Below are 16,030 nucleotides of genomic sequence, written 5' to 3' on the forward strand. Positions count from 1 at the left end.
CGAAGGAGAGAGAGAGCCGCCGCAACCGGGGACATTCGCCTCCTCTACGATATCTCACGACGCTTAAGCGGGGCGAAGATGAATGCAACGATGTCTGTGAAAGACGCGAATGATCAGTTATTGACCGACCCAACTGACCAGCTGAAACGCTGGTTCGAGCACTTCGAACAACTTTTTCAAGTGCCAGCCAGGCCATCACCACCTCGGCATGATCTGCCTAGGATCCGACGTATAACACGCGTCAATACCGAAGCTCCATCACTGCTAGAGATTCAAACAGCCATCCAAAGCATGAAATCGAATAAAGCTCCAGGGGTCGACCGCATATCAGCCGAGATGCTCAAAGCTGACCCCATGACATCCGCTCAACTACTGCATCGTTTATTTCATAATATCTGGGACACCGCAACTTTCCCGGTCGACTGGATGCAAGGTATCTTAGTAAAGGTGCCCAAAAAGGGTGACCTGACTGTATGCGATAACTGGCGAGGCATTATGTTGCTGTGTACCGTTCTCAAAGTTCTGTGCAAAATTATCCTAGCCCGGATTCAGGAGAAGATCGATGCGACTCCGCATCATTCTGGAGCAGGTCAACTTTACTTGGTATTCATTGACTACGAAAAAGCTTTCGACCGTCTCAATCACGAGAATGTGTGGGGCGCCCTGAGACGCAAGGGAGTTCCTGAGAAAATCATCGGCCTCATCGAAGCACAGTACGAGGCCTTTTCGTGTAGAGTGCTGCACAATGGGGTCCTGTCCGACCCTATCCGGGTCGTAGCTGGTGTGAGGCAAGGATGTATCCTATCACCGTTACTGTTCCTCATCGTAATCGATGAGATTCTGGTAAGTGCGATTGACCGTGAACCAAACCGCGGGCTGTTATGGCAGCCTATAACCATGGAGCATCTAAACGACTTCGAATTGGCGGATGACGTTGCACTCCTCGCACAACGGCGCTCTGACATGCAGAGTAAGCTCAACGACCTTGCCGAGCGCTCCTCCTCGGCAGGTTTAGTCATCAACGTCAACAAAACCAAATCGTTGGATGTAAACACGGTGACTCCTTCCAGTTTCACAGTAGCCGGGCAACCAGTGGAGAATGTTGAAAGCTTCCAATATCTTGGTAGCCAAATGGCGTCGGACGGTGGTACCAAGATCGACATAGGCGCACGGATCAAGAAAGCAAGGGCTGCCTTTGCGAGTTTAAGACATATCTGGAAAAACAGGCAGATAAGTGAACACACCAAAATACGAATTTTCAACTCTAACGTGAAATCTGTGCTGTTATACGCTAGCGAAACATGGTGTGTATCAGTGGAGAACACTCAACGGCTGCAGGTGTTCATTAACAGATGCCTGCGGTATATAATTCGGGCCTGGTGGCCTCACAACTGGATCTCAAAGAATGAGCTCCATCGTCGTTGTCACCAGAGGCCGATAGCAACAGAAATTCGGGATCGGAAGTGGGGCTGGGTCGGCCACACTCTACGTAGGGGCGGAAACGAAATCTGTAAACAAGCATTAGACTGGAACCCAGCGGGACATCGCAGCAGAGGCAGACCCAGAGGCTCATGGCGGCGAAGCCTCAATAAAGAAATAAAAGAAGTCGACCGAAATCTAATCTGGCAACAGGTTAAAGCGATAGCCGGGCAACGCTCAGGATGGAGATCTTTCAAGTCGGCCCTTTGCACCACCGGAGGTGTACATGATCCGTAAGTAAGTAAGTAAGTAAGTGTCTAATACCGTGACTAGGATATACCGTGAAGTTTATACTCGGAAAAATAAAACGTAACCATCATATTGGATACATACAGAACTAGACAATATCGTATAGGTATTGAAATATTCATGTTAGATATCTACGACATTTTATGCGTAGGATAACTAGGGGAGCATCATTCAGATGATTTACATATTGCGATATGTATTATTCCAGTACTTCACCAAAGAGAAACTTCTGTTGCAAGATCTGAAGATGATACACATCTAATGAACACACAAAACGTCTTTATTGCGTCGTTCAGCACATACGAATACGATATCAGTTATGTGATATTTACCACAGACTATTGACGTAAATATTTTTTCTGTACAGTTTCATTTAGAAATGTAGGTAGAGGTAGAATATTTTTCATCTGTATACAAATCCGCCCATTGTCTTCAAATCTACTTAGACACTGGATATCACCTATCTAAAATCTAAATAAATGTGAAGTAAATTATTTGAAAAATCAATAAACGCTTTTAAACCGTCAATATTAGGAAATTGCTAACTTCCTAAGGAAATTAATCTTTTTCTAGTAGGTATCTGTGTAAATAGTAATTTTATATGAAGTTTTTTACTAAAATGACCTAATAATTCAATTGAAATTTTTGTATGATTCAATTATTTACATATTTTATTGTAAATATGCTTTAAAGTTCTTCATTTGAGCTTGTTTGATAGGGCACGGTATTACACTGGCCCCACATATATGGGTCACTTTGTAACAATAATTAGTCACTCCAATTGTTGATTAAATGGAAATGACTCATATTAGTGTGTGACCCATGATTGTGGGGTCAGTGTAGGCAATTTTCTGCGCGGTATTTGGAATCTTCTTCGTGCACGGAATGTACGCGGTATTAGGCATATTCATAAGTCAAATGTCGAACACTATTTTCTTCATTTTTCATGAATTGTAGTACAAAACAAATTTTTCCCTTCAAAGGTAATTAATATTGATTAAAACGACATAGTTTTCAAAAGTGATTGTTACAAATTAAATTTTATATAGCTAATTTATTGTGGACACGTCCTTAACCCCACGGTAATAGGGCATGTCACGGTATATTTATTTGCAACGTTTGGTTTTCGCCCGCGATGTAAGCGTACGGGGCAAAGTAAGGATTGTTATGTCCCCGACTGAAAGCCAGTCAAGTGGCTTCAGCGGCTGATGAGTCATGTTGATTCCACGGTTACTAGTAGACTCAAAGTCCATCCAACTGGGAACAACTATTCAACTTCTTGATCCAGTTGGCCTCCGAGCAGTTTGCTCAATGTTAATAAAACGACACAAATGATTATGACAAATACCATAAATTTTGAATAGCTACGTAGCCCTACGTCACCTTTGCGTACAACCCGATTGGGCTGCACCTTTGAGATTTTTTCCTTCGTTTTTCGCCCCGGATCTAGTTGGGTCTTGATGGAGATTTCGCCCTTGATAGAGCCCGGAGCCGCGTTCGTTTTTCAGTAGGTTTAGTTCTGATTGAATTCTGACGGGATTTTATTCTTAGATGTTTTAAATGATTGTTCATTAAAGCGAGTGGCTGAATAAATTGTCCATTGTTATCGCGGACGGTAACAACCATTTCTGACGGTGATCTTGGAGATATTTCAAAGTCTTAATCAGCTATGGCTGCAGGTGGCTACAGACGGCCTTCCGAATAATTTAGAACATTAGTAAAATGGTCATTTTGGATGGTTCGTCTCTGCAACGGCCGCAGGTGGCTACCAGACGGTCTTTCCGCAAATCTGGAACGTCTGTGAATGGTCGTTTTGCAGTGGCGTTTCCCTAACCTCAATCTGCCTGTGCACTGGATTAAAATTTAAGAAATTTTTGTGCGAAAATGAATAGAATAACTAGATTTTGTTTTTTTTAAACGATTCTGATAATTTTATTTTCCATTTGGCTGCAGAAATATCAAAATTTTCATTTTTTGTGTCAGTGCACAGTGAGGTTACGCGACGCCACTGTCGTTTTGTACACTTCGTCCTAGACCAACGATTTTCTTCTAAACCATTTCTGATAATGCCCAGGAAGTTAATCAATGCTCTTTAACATAAAATATTGTTTAGAGTTTTCCACCTTCGCCAAATGTATAAATATAGCCTAAAAATATATGTACTACGCAATTCTTCATCTTCAACTTCTTATTGGCATTACATCCCCACACTGGGACAGAGCCGCCTCGCAGTTTAGTGTTCATTAAGCACTTCCACAGTTATTAACTGCGAGGTTTCTAAGCCAAGTTACCATTTTTGCATTCATATATCATGAGGCTAACACGATGATACTTGTATGCCCAGGGAAGTCGAGACAATTTCCAATCCGAAAATTGCCTAGACCGGCACCGGGAATCGAACCCAGCCACCCTCAGCATGGTCTTGCTTTGTAGCCGCGCGTCTTACCGCACGGCTAATAAGGGCCCGCAATTCTTCATACTAATATTTAAATAGTAGTTATTGATGATAACAAACACATCAGGTATTCAAGAGATATTGAATACCATATCAATACCTTGTCTAAGTTAAGTTATTCGACAAGTATGATGTGTTTGTAATAGACATCAGGATTCCTGAAAATACCTCAATGGGTACCATACCTACTTGAGGTACTTACAGTGCACTTTGCCTTACTCGATGTATTGTAAATCTATGTAAATCCTGGCTAGTAAGATCAGTTTTTTGATTACAATAACGAGTGGCCAATCTCAAAACGGTTGAAACGGTAGTTATCAAGCACACTTTTCTGAACACATTGGTCTTCAAATCCCAAATAACTGTAAATGGCGGGACTTTTAAATCCCACATATCCTGCGATATCTAACAAAACTGGTTGATCCATATATCACCACCCAGCGGATGTAATCCAAACTAAACAGTTCTTCAGAATAATGGTTTTTATCCTCGAACAGCTGTGAAGAAGACCGCCACTCTCTAATATCACAGATCCGGGGTTATATATTCAAACTGGTGGTCTCACATTTACTATCACTACTCTACGGATGAATTTTAAACTTCACAATATTTCAACATATTGGTTTCCAATTCTCGAACCACTTTGTAGTAGACGGCAATTTTCTAAATCCCCCAGATCCCAAGATATCCAAGATATCTCATATCCAGTAGCACCTCCTTGCGGATGATTTTTTAATTATTCAGTTTTTCAACATATTGGTTACCAGTGCTCGAACAATTTTGTAGAAGACGGCAATTTTCTAAATTCCACAGATCCTGAAATATCGTACTAAACTGATCTCTCATGTACACTAGCGTCGCCTTATGGCTTAATTCTGAACTAAACAGTTTCTCAACATATTGGTTTCCAATGCTCGAACAACTTTATAGAAGATAGCAACTTTCCAAAACCAATAGATCCTGAGATATCTAACCAAACTGATCTCTCATACTGAACTGGCGCTACTGTACCCCACCTTGCGGATTAATTTTAAACTAATTAGCTTCTCAACATACTGGTTCCCAATCCTCGTACAACTTTGTAGAAGACGGCAACTTTCTAATTCCCACAGATCCCGAGATATCTAACCAAACTTATAACTCATATACACTAGCGCCGCGTACGGCTGAATTCTGAACTAAACAGTTTCTCAACATATTGGTTTCCAATCCTTGAACAACTTTGTAGAAGACGGAAGTTTCCTAAATCCCATAGATCCCGAGATATCGAACCAAACTGGTATTTTCATATACACTAGCGCCGCTCAGTGGGAGAATCCTAAATCAATTTTTTTCTTGACTCATATGGCCCCATAGATGGCTTTAGATTTTATTCCAGAGTTTTTAGAGTTTTTAGAATTCTTATAAGAAACATTGCACCATTTATTGAGAAGATGGACTATTTCTAGACCAATATTTGAAAAGGGCGTAACAGCCAAAATTTATTCCTTCTGATTCTTCGTCTATGTATATAGCTATATATGTGAACGAAGAATCAGCAGGAATAAATTTTGGCTGTTACGCCCTTTACAAATGTTGGTCTAGATTTTCACCGGTGTTTCGTTGGTTTCGGCTTCTGACGCTAAGTGATTATGATTTCTTCTTCTTCTTCTTATTGGCATTACATCCCCACACTGGGACAGAGCCGCCTCGCAGTTTAGTGTTCCATTGAGCACTTTCACAGTTATTAACTGCGAGGTTTCTAAGCCAAGTTACCATTTTTGCATTCGTATATCATGAGGCTATCACGATGATACTTTTTTATACCCAGGGAAGTCGAGACAATTTCCAACCCGAAAATTTTCTAGACCGGCACCGGGAATCGAACCCAGCCACCCTCAGCATGGTCTTGCTTTGTAGCCGCGCGTCTTACCGCACGGCTAAGGAGGGCCCCTAACCATTTCTCACTTATCTAAATTCCACTCACATTTCCAATTTAAATTAAATTTAAGCAATAGTTAAGTAGAAATTAAAACTAACAATGGTACTGAAATAGTGGATAAAGCAAGTTGGATAAAGTAAGCACGTACTATCTACGCTGTTGGATGCGTGGTGCTTAGCAACAAAACGTTTCAACAAAATCCCTGAAGGAACTTTTGGAGAAGTTTCGGAACGAATTTCCGACGAAATACGCAAATAAATGTTCAAGGGAGTTCTTAGAGGAAGTTCTGCAGGAATTCATTATGGAAATTCTATATTAATTCTTAGAATTCCTTTTTCGAATTTTCTGAGGAATATATTGAGTAATTTTCAAATGAATTTTTTGATTTATATCCGAATTACTTTACAATGAAGTTATGTGCTGTGAAACTTTTGCTGTGGAGCTACAAGCTATAGCTATTAGAATGTTCACCCAATCAGTCTGACTGTAGCTAGCAATTGTACAAAAACCTCTAAAATTCATAAATGCTGCGTGAATTTTTTTCTCAGCTCAAAACTCTTCACGCCGCCGCCGCCGCCCGTGGAAATTTCTCTAGAGTGCAGCTGCTGTTGGCGATGGCCTCTCGATGATCGGCTTTCTGCTGGGACTGCTGCCACCGGCGGCTTCGTTGCGATAGCACTGTGCGATCCTCGTGCCCGCTCTCCGTGAAATCTTGTTTGAACGGAGGGTTAGAGCCCAGCCCGTAAGTTGCACGATTTTGATGTCTGTGCTTGCGATGCACGTATTGGATTGGTTGGTTTTCCGATTTTCAACAGTGCTTGAATTTTCCAATAGTTTATCGCTTTTAAATTATTGTATTTAATAGATCAAAAAATCTTAAAAAGCTTGTCGGTCGATTGATTCCAAAATCTCCTAAATCGATTGGAAGATGGCTGAGATATTAGTTCATACTTCCTGACCACTTTCCGTGACGGTCTCTAATTCGAATCTGCACAATGATTCCTTGCTTCCCGAAGGACGTAATCCTACGCCAAAAGACATACAGACACATCAGAATTCCACACCATTGTGTATCATATCCACACCGACAAACCAATGTGGAAAATTTCGCTTAAGAGTCTGAGTAGTTGCAGTCCTTTACCCCAAAAAATACTACCTATTAATCAGAAATAGTACCTTGTAATTAACAAATCAATAATATTTATCATTTCAGGTAAAAAACTGGTGGGAATTTGATGAAACCAATGATAGAAACATAATTGAAATGTCTCATTGGGATTTAGTCAACTTGGGTACCGATGTACCGAACAATTTTTCGTGTCATAAAATCCTCTGCGACGTTGAGAACACAATTGCATTGTCGTCGCTAGAGCAGTTCAACTACGATAAAGAGGAGACGCATCGCGTCTGCAACGAAGTAATCCACAGTGCTCTACAGGAATGTCTTCTCACGAAGTCAAAGGAGTACCTTTTGCAACTAACCGTTACCAATCACGTTGCGCACATTGTGCGGAATACGGAATACACTCCTGATATGTCGAGATCGATTCGATTCGAGAAACATTACGGATCTCTGGCTATGATTCGGTTATTAAATTGGGCCGAATTTTTCGACAACAACAAGAACTGCGAACAAGAGAACATGGAAATGAGACTTGATCTGGTGTCTATTGCTAGGAAGGAGAACAATTTTAAACTGTGTCAACATCAGTTGAACATATTCTACAAAAAGTCAAAGCTAGCAAAACATTTGAATTTGGAAAATCAATTGAATGTAGATACAGCTAAACAGCATCTAATGGGAACTGAGCTAGGCTGCGAGTTTTGGAATGTAAGCTTGTCTAGGGTTGTTTATGAGCATTGCAAGTGGCTCTATTGTCAGCCTGGTAAGAAGCAAGATGCAATTCAATTTGTATCCGTAGCGGCTAGCAAGATTTCTGGAAATTTGAGGCTTGAAAATGATACTTCATGTGAGTTGCGTGAAAGAAAATCCAGATTTTTACTAACTTTGGCAGATTGGGTGCAAAATGAAGATGTGAAACTTGTCCAACAAGATCTAGATTCGCCGTTTAAACAACTGGCAGCTTCACTACCGGATGTAAAGCCGTCAGTAGATGGTCGCATGATCTCCATATTTTCATCCATGGACATTGTTATAGGCAAAATTCTTCAAGCAGCAGCAGAATCCTGCCCCGAATTGGCAAAAGCATGGAACCAATTTGCATCCTGGTGCTACAGATGGGGAAAGAAAATGGTTGAATTCCACACGGAAGCAAACACTGCACATCACGTTAACCTGGAGGAAATAAACAAAATCCTTCCATCGAACCTAACGGAAGATGTCCAGAAAACGATTCTGGCTATCCTGAATCAACATGAGGTTATATCTGAAGAAGAAGAATTCGGACTAAACGAAACCAGCTCAACAGAACTTTTGGAATCGCTGAAAGCAACCGTGCCAGAGCTACACAACTGTCCACCAGAGAAGCTGCAATTAATTGTAGAAATTTGGCGTCAAACCCACAAGACAGTTTACGGATACTACGAAGCAGCAGCAGCAGCATATTTCCGCTTCCTGGATCTATCCTCTTCAGTCGAAATGGAGGACGAAAACGGAAATTCGTCGACAGTTACAGCAACGCTTCGTCTATTGCGCCTGGTTGTTAAGCATGCTCTGGGACTGAAGGAGGTCCTGGAAAATGGTCTCGCCTGCACGCCTACCAAGCCATGGCGCGTCATTACTCCACAATTGTTCTCGAGATTAAATCACCACGAGCCGTACGTACGGAAACGAGTATCCGAACTGCTCTGCAGAGTAGCAAAAGATGATCCACAACTAATCATCTTTCCTGCTGTAGTTGGTTCTGTGCAAGAAGAGAGGGTCAACATATGCGAGCTTACTGAAGAAGATTGCACAGAGCAATCGAAAAAGGATTCCACCGATCAGAAGTTGGGTCTCCAGTACTGTTTCAATGCACTGTTGGATATCATATCCAAACATGTACCCGAAACCGTTCAACAGGCAAAGATTCTGGTTCGCGAATTGAGACGAATTTCTCTTTTGTGGGACGAATTTTGGGTAATATCACTTCAGCAAATCTACTCAGAATACAACAAGAGCTTCATAAGTTTTAATAACGAATTGACAAAAATAACTGAAAGTGGACAGCTGGATCAGAAGCGCGATATTCTCGTGGAGAAGTATAAACTGTTGCACCGCCCATTGGTCTTTGTTCTGGAACAGTTGTATGAAATGAACTCACGGTCTCCCGAAACTTCTCACGAACGCCACTTCCAGGATCGCTACCAGAAGTTCATTGGTGCGATGATTGAAAAACTGAAAGAACCATTGGATTTCAGTAAAGCAAATCAAGGTTGGGCGCAATTCAAAATCCTATTGGGACAGTTGCAACAACGCGGACAAAAACGAAACGCATTTTCGTTACGACTATCGGATATTAGTCCAATCCTAGCTAAGCTTTCCAATACGGCCATTTCGATGCCCGGTATTGATAGCACTCAAAAGCAACAGATCCTGATTCGCTCCGCTGACAACCTGGTGCAGATATTGCCAACCAAAACCAAACCCAAAAAGCTTATGTTCTACGGCAGCGACGGACGCCGTTACAGTTACCTGTTCAAAGGTCTTGAGGATCTCCATCTGGACGAGCGCATTATGCAGTTCCTGTCGATTGCGAACCTCATGATGACCAAATCAATCGATTGCAACGGAAACGTCACTTACTACCGGGCGGAGCACTATTCCGTCATTCCGCTGGGACCGCGATCCGGATTGATCAACTGGGTGGACAACACGGTTCCGATTTTCTCGCTGTACAAAAAGTGGCAACAACGGGAAGCGCTACAAAAGAAGGACAAGCCGGGGCCAGTGACTCGACCTTCTGAACTATATTACCAGTAAGTATTGACGATTCATATCAAGATAAACTATTATTTAATAAGCTAGTTGTCTGGATAAGATTTTAGAGTGTTTTAAATTAATTTACTAAATTTAAAGAAGAAATCGAAAATTATTTCTTTTTGAAATACCTAATTTTGTTTTAAATTATTTTTTTAGAAAACTGACGCCCCTACTTCAGCAGCATGGAATGAAGACCAGTGACAATCGCAAGGATTGGCCATTGCAAGCGTTAAAGCAGGTGCTTAAAGACCTTCAGGAAGAGACGCCCCGCGATCTTCTGGCCAAGGAGTTGTGGTGTCAAAGCTCGACGGCTGCCACATGGCGGCAGGTGATTCGTAGCTATTCGCTTTCGATGGCAGTGATGAGTGTGATCGGTTACATAATAGGGCTTGGGGATCGCCACTTGGACAATGTGCTAGTGAAGTTGGCCTCCGGTGAAATAGTGCATATCGATTATAATGTGTGTTTCGAAAAGGGCAAAACTCTTCGCGTACCGGAAAAGGTTCCGTTCCGAATGACACCGAATCTGGAGGAAGCACTGGGAATCACCGGGATTGAGGTAAGTGCCGCATTGTGTTGTTTTCTTTGGATTGTAACCCTTTTGGGTTTTGATTCTATATCAGCTTTGGAGAAATTTTTCTACATGATATATTGGGCTTGATCGAAACTTCTCGTCAAGGAGGAAACAAGTAAAAATCACATTTGGTGTGTTTAGCCTTTCTCGTATACCAAGGTGCAATGAAAAGGTTATATATTCACTTCCAAAACGATTTTGTGATAGAAGGCTGTTAGCCACGAACATAGTAGTCAATGATTACCACCATTCGCGACCCTAGCGACTACTTCAGCCATAGCAATTTGATAATCAACATCCTGTACCCAACCATCCTAGAATAAAGTCGTATTTAAAGTATAACATTTTGGCGACGAGGATTTTTTTTTCAAGAATTCAACGCGTTGGAGGAAGAGCTGTAGTTCTCAAGATGGGATCCGACGACTTTCAAGTAATCTACCAGCAAATCCTGCGGCAGAATCAAGCGATGACGGAGCAAAACACCAGGCTGATGGAGATGATGGAACGTTTCGGCAATCAAGAAAACGTTTCCAATCGGTCGGCGGGCAGCCCGGAGTTCATCATCGAATCTCTGGCCTCCCACATCCGGGAGTTCGTCTACGATCCAGACAACGGGCTCGTTTTCGACCGGTGGTACCGGAAGTACGAAGTACGTCCTCAAGGACGGAGCGAAGTTGGACGATGCGGCGAAAGTGCGGTTGCTGTTGAGAAGCCTCAGCGTGACGGTGCACGACAAGTACGTCAACTTCGTGCTCCCAAAGCACCCCCGTGACTACTCGTTCGATGAGACGGTGAAGAAGCTGACAGAGCTGTTCACCGTCCGAATCTCCCTGTTCAGCAAGCGGTACCAGTGCTTCCAGCTAACGAAGCATGACGCGGACGACTTTCTAACGTACGCTGGGACGGTCAACCGATGCTGTGAAGACTCCGAGCTCAGCAAGATCACGGCGGACCAATTCAAGATCCTGATTTTCACCTGTGGGCTCCAACATCCGAACGAGACTCCTACCCAAGCTTGAGGCTAACGCGGCGGATGAATGCACTCTGGAATCACTCATCACGGAGTGCCAACGTCTGCAAAACCTCAAGCACGACACGGCCATGGTGGAACACAAGAAATCGGTGAGTACAATCAGCGCAGTCAAGCAGAACAAGCCTCCACCGATGACACCGAGTTCCAAAGTGAAGAAGAAGACGAAGTCCGAAGGTCCAAAAACACCCTGCTGGCAGTGTGGCGGAATGCACTACGTCCGGGACTGCACCTACACGAAGCACGTTTGTCGGGACTGCAAGCAAACCGGCCACAAAGAAGGGTATTGTGGCAGCTACACATCGAAGGCGGCACTCAAGAAGAAGAAGCACGTGAACGGAATTTTCTCCATCAACCAGGTCAGCTGCACTTCTAGACGGAAGTTCCTAACGGTGGATATCAACGGGTCTCAAGTCACTCTGCAGTTGGACACCGCGTCCGACATCACCATCGTTTCGAAGAAGCAGTGGAAGAAGAACCTGGGCTCGCCAACGCTGACTCCCACAACACGGACTGCCCGGACTGCGTCGGGTGACGCTTTTCATCTACTTGGTGAACTCCGATACCCAATCAAACTCGGAGGTGTCACCAAAACCGCAACTTTCTACGTGACCAACAACAGCATCAACCTGATCGGTCTGGACTGGATCGAGCTGTTCAAGCTGTGGAACACCCCGCTATCTGCAATCTGCAACCATGCCGATGGTCAAGTCAATCAAATCCAAGTGTACAAAGCTGCGTATCCCGAAGTGTTCAAGAACGGCCTCGGACACTGCAAGAAGATGAAGGTCCGACTCTATCTCAAGCCCGATGTCAAACCCGTTTTCAAGCCGAAGCGCCCAGTTCCTTCCACGTCCATGGAGAAGATCGATGCGGAGCTGGACCGACTTCAATCGCTAGGCATCATCACGCTTGTCGATTTCTCGCAGTGGGCGGCTCCGATCGTCGTAGTGAAGAAGCCCGGAGGAAAAGTACGAATCCGTGCCGATTACTCAACTGGACTGAACGCTGTTCTGGAGCCCAACCATTACCCGCTACCGGTCTTTGATGGCATCTTTACCAAGCTCAACGGGTGCCGATATTTCCGCGTCATCGACCTGAGTGACGCCTATCTTCAAGTGGAAGTTGACGACGACTCGAAGCAGCTGCTCACAATCAACACGCATCGAGGTCTCTTCCGCTTCAACCGGCTCGCACCAGGAGTAAAATACGCTCCCGGGGCCTTCCAGCAGTTGATGAACAGCATGGTTGCTGATCTCGAAGGAGTGGACACGTTTCTGGACGACATCTTCGTGGCCAGCAAAACCGAAGAGCAGCACCACAAGATGCTCAACGCACTGTTTCAACGCCTTCAAGCCTACGGTTTCGTTCTGAGGGAAGAAAAGTGCAACATTCTGCAGCCGGAGGTAAAGTATTTGGCGCACATCGTAGACGAAAACGGTCTCCGTCCAGACCCATCCAAGGTGGAAGCCATTGTCAAGATGCCACCGCCCAAAGGCACTGGCACAGCGAGTACCAGAAATCGTTCAGGCGCTTCAAGGAAGTACTCCAGTCGGATTTGCTTCTGACACACTACGATCCATCACTAGACATCATAGTTGCTGCCGACGCCTCGCAGTCCGGAATCGGTGCCTGCCTTCTACACAGGTTCCCCGATGGCTCACTCAAAGCTGTTGCACACGCTTCCCGCTCACTTACCCAGATCGAGAAGGAAGGTCTTGCACTGGTGTTTGCCGTAACGAAATTCCATCGGATGCTGCTCGGACGCAAGTTCACCCTCCAGACGGATCATCAGCCACTCCTGCGGATATTCGGACAGAAGAAGGGTACTCCGGTTCACACGGCCGACCGCCTTCAACATTGGGCCCTGGCGCTTCTGTGCTACAACTTCGACATCGAGTACGTGTCCACCATGCAGTTTGGATATGCCGACGTACTGTCCCGCCTCATCAACGGTTACGTCAAACCAGAGGAGGACTTCATCATCGCATCGATTCAACTGGAAGACTACATCGAGATTCCACTCCATGAAGCCATCAGTTCGCTGCCAGTTACGTTCAAATCGGTGCGCGGCGCTACTCTCCAGTGCCCGGTTCTCCAACAAGTGATCCAGTACAACCAGCGTGGATGGCCCTCCAAAATCGATGACATCGCTAACCCTGAAGTTCACCCTTTCTTCGCTCATCGAGACGCTCTATCGGTAGTGAAGGGGTGCGTCATGATGTCCAACCGTTTGGTGATTCCGGACAGTTTTCGGCAGCGTATTCTCAAGCAACTCCGCCGAGGACATCCGGGAATGGAGCGGATGAAAGCTATCGCACGTAGTCACGTGTACTGGCCGAGGATCGATGACCACATTGCTGATTTTGTGAAGAGATGTGAAAGCTGTGTCACACATTCGAAGACACCGTCTAAGGTTTTGCTACATTCGTGGCCACTCGCTCAATCTCCCTGGGAGCGTATCCACATCGACTTCGCCGGCCCAATCAACGGTCTGCACTTCCTCATAGTGGTGGACGCCTTCACCAAGTGGCCGGAAATTCGCATCGTTCGATCCCCGACACATCAGCAGTGACCAAGTTCCTCATCGAGCTGTTTGCCCGTTTTGGCGTTCCCAACGTCATAGTCTCCGACAATGGAACGCAGTTCACGTCGGAGCAGTTCGCGGTGTTGTGCAGGAAGAACGGCATTCAACATTTCCGGACATCGCCGTATCACCCACAGTCCAATGGCCAGGCGGAGAGATTTGTGGACACCTTCAAGAGGTCGTTGCGCAAAATCAACGAGGGGGAAAGTATCTCGGAATCGCTCCAGACGTTCATCCAGGTCTACCGAACCACTCCCAGTCGTGTTCTGAATGGTAGAACTCCTTTGCAGCTGATGCTTGGTCGAAACATCAAGACGGTTCTCGATCTCCTGCATCACCAACAACCGAAGCCAGTGGTTTTCAATCAACGCCAAGACGAACAGTTCAACCGGAAGCATGGCGCAACTCCTCGTGGCTTCCGAAAAGGCGACATGGTCTACGCCAAGGTCTACCGAAGCAACACCAAGTGGCAGTGGGCATCCGGCGTAATCATCGAGGTCATCGGACGGGTCAACCACAACGTGCTACTGGACGATTGGCATGGACGAAAGAAGCTCATCAGATCGCACTCCAACCAGCTCAAGCATCGTTCCAGTGAAGCAACATCCGGTGCAGCAGTTTCCACACCACGAGGTATCCTGGTGGACATGTTTGGAATTCAATCTCCTGGACCAGCAGTACAGCCCGCTCAACAAGGTCAAGCCGAGCAGGAACCACTTCCTGTTCCATCAACCTCCAACGTCCGATCCCAGGTCCAGCCACGAACCGAGGTGCAAGTAGTGCCAGCGGTTTCCAACCAAGAAGTCGAAACAGGTTCCAGTCAACTCGATGATGTTCCCGATCGCGGTCGCATCCAGACCGACCAACCAGAACCGGAGCATGAAGAAGATAACGTCCATTTTCGAGCCGTACCTGTTCTGGAAATAAGAAGGGAGGAATGTTAGCCACGAACATGTAGTCAATGATTACCATCAGTCGCGACCCTAGCGACTAGTTCACCCATAGCAACTTGATAATCAACAAATGTGAAAATTAATTACTTTGTACCCAACCATCCTAGAATAAAGTCGTATTTAAAGTATAACAAAGGCCCAGAGACCCATAGTGTTATATATCAATCGACTCAGCTCGACAAATGTCTGTCTGTATGTGTGTGTGCATTAGGGTGGCTCATAAAATACTTTTTCAATTTTTTTGATGGGCCTCTTATTCGGTTCTATTTGGTGCCCTGATGCTCTGGACAAAATTTCAGCCAAATCGGTCAACGTTTAGGCGGTGCTAAACTCGTTGGAAGTTTATATGGAAAAATGTATGCAGAAACATCCTAAAACAGTGATTTGCAGTTGGACGGCATAATTAACGATCAAGAACCATGATACTCCTTCAGTTCTTGTAGAATTAAATACAGAATGTTATGCTGAAAACCGCGAGAAGATTTGAGTTTATTAGGCAAAGATATTAGCATTTTACTGGATTGTTGTAGGGGTGAATTTATTTCTTTTCAAAGGTAAAAGAAACGAAATTTGCTCAAATCCCACTTCATAGAAATGCTAATAACTTAGCCGGGCAAACTCTAATCTTCTCGCGGTTTTCTGCATAACATTCTATATTAGATTTTTCAAGATCTGAACTGCCGTTCTACGCATAATTGTCCCATGTTACCTTTGATGAAAAAATCCAAACTCGAGTCAATTTGTCCCACCAATTCAAGAATCGATTCGATCATGAAATTTAACAAATAATTTTGGGATGTTATGAGCGTAGGCAACACTTTTCCAGGACATTAAACGAATCCCTACTTATTTGAACGGTT

General features: G+C 44.4%; 2 protein-coding genes across 2 annotated transcripts in view; both read left to right on the top strand.

Moving 5' to 3' along the window:
- The window catches only part of LOC134205447 (serine/threonine-protein kinase Smg1-like), a 96,857-nt gene that overhangs the window by 16,421 nt on the left and 64,406 nt on the right, over nucleotides 1-16,030 (top strand). The window contains 2 exon segments of the mRNA XM_062680690.1: nucleotides 7,318-10,022; nucleotides 10,183-10,585. Of these exon segments, the coding sequence (XP_062536674.1) occupies nucleotides 7,318-10,022; nucleotides 10,183-10,585 (3,108 nt within the window).
- On the top strand, nucleotides 11,747-15,161 carry LOC134218424 (uncharacterized protein K02A2.6-like). The gene is given in 3 exon segments (XM_062697395.1): nucleotides 11,747-13,127; nucleotides 13,130-14,170; nucleotides 14,173-15,161. Coding segments are annotated over 3 exon segments (3,393 nt in total). The 5' UTR covers nucleotides 11,747-11,764.

This window comes from Armigeres subalbatus, chromosome 1 (assembly GCF_024139115.2).
Source record: "Armigeres subalbatus isolate Guangzhou_Male chromosome 1, GZ_Asu_2, whole genome shotgun sequence".
Classification (NCBI taxonomy): Eukaryota; Metazoa; Arthropoda; class Insecta; order Diptera; family Culicidae; genus Armigeres; species Armigeres subalbatus.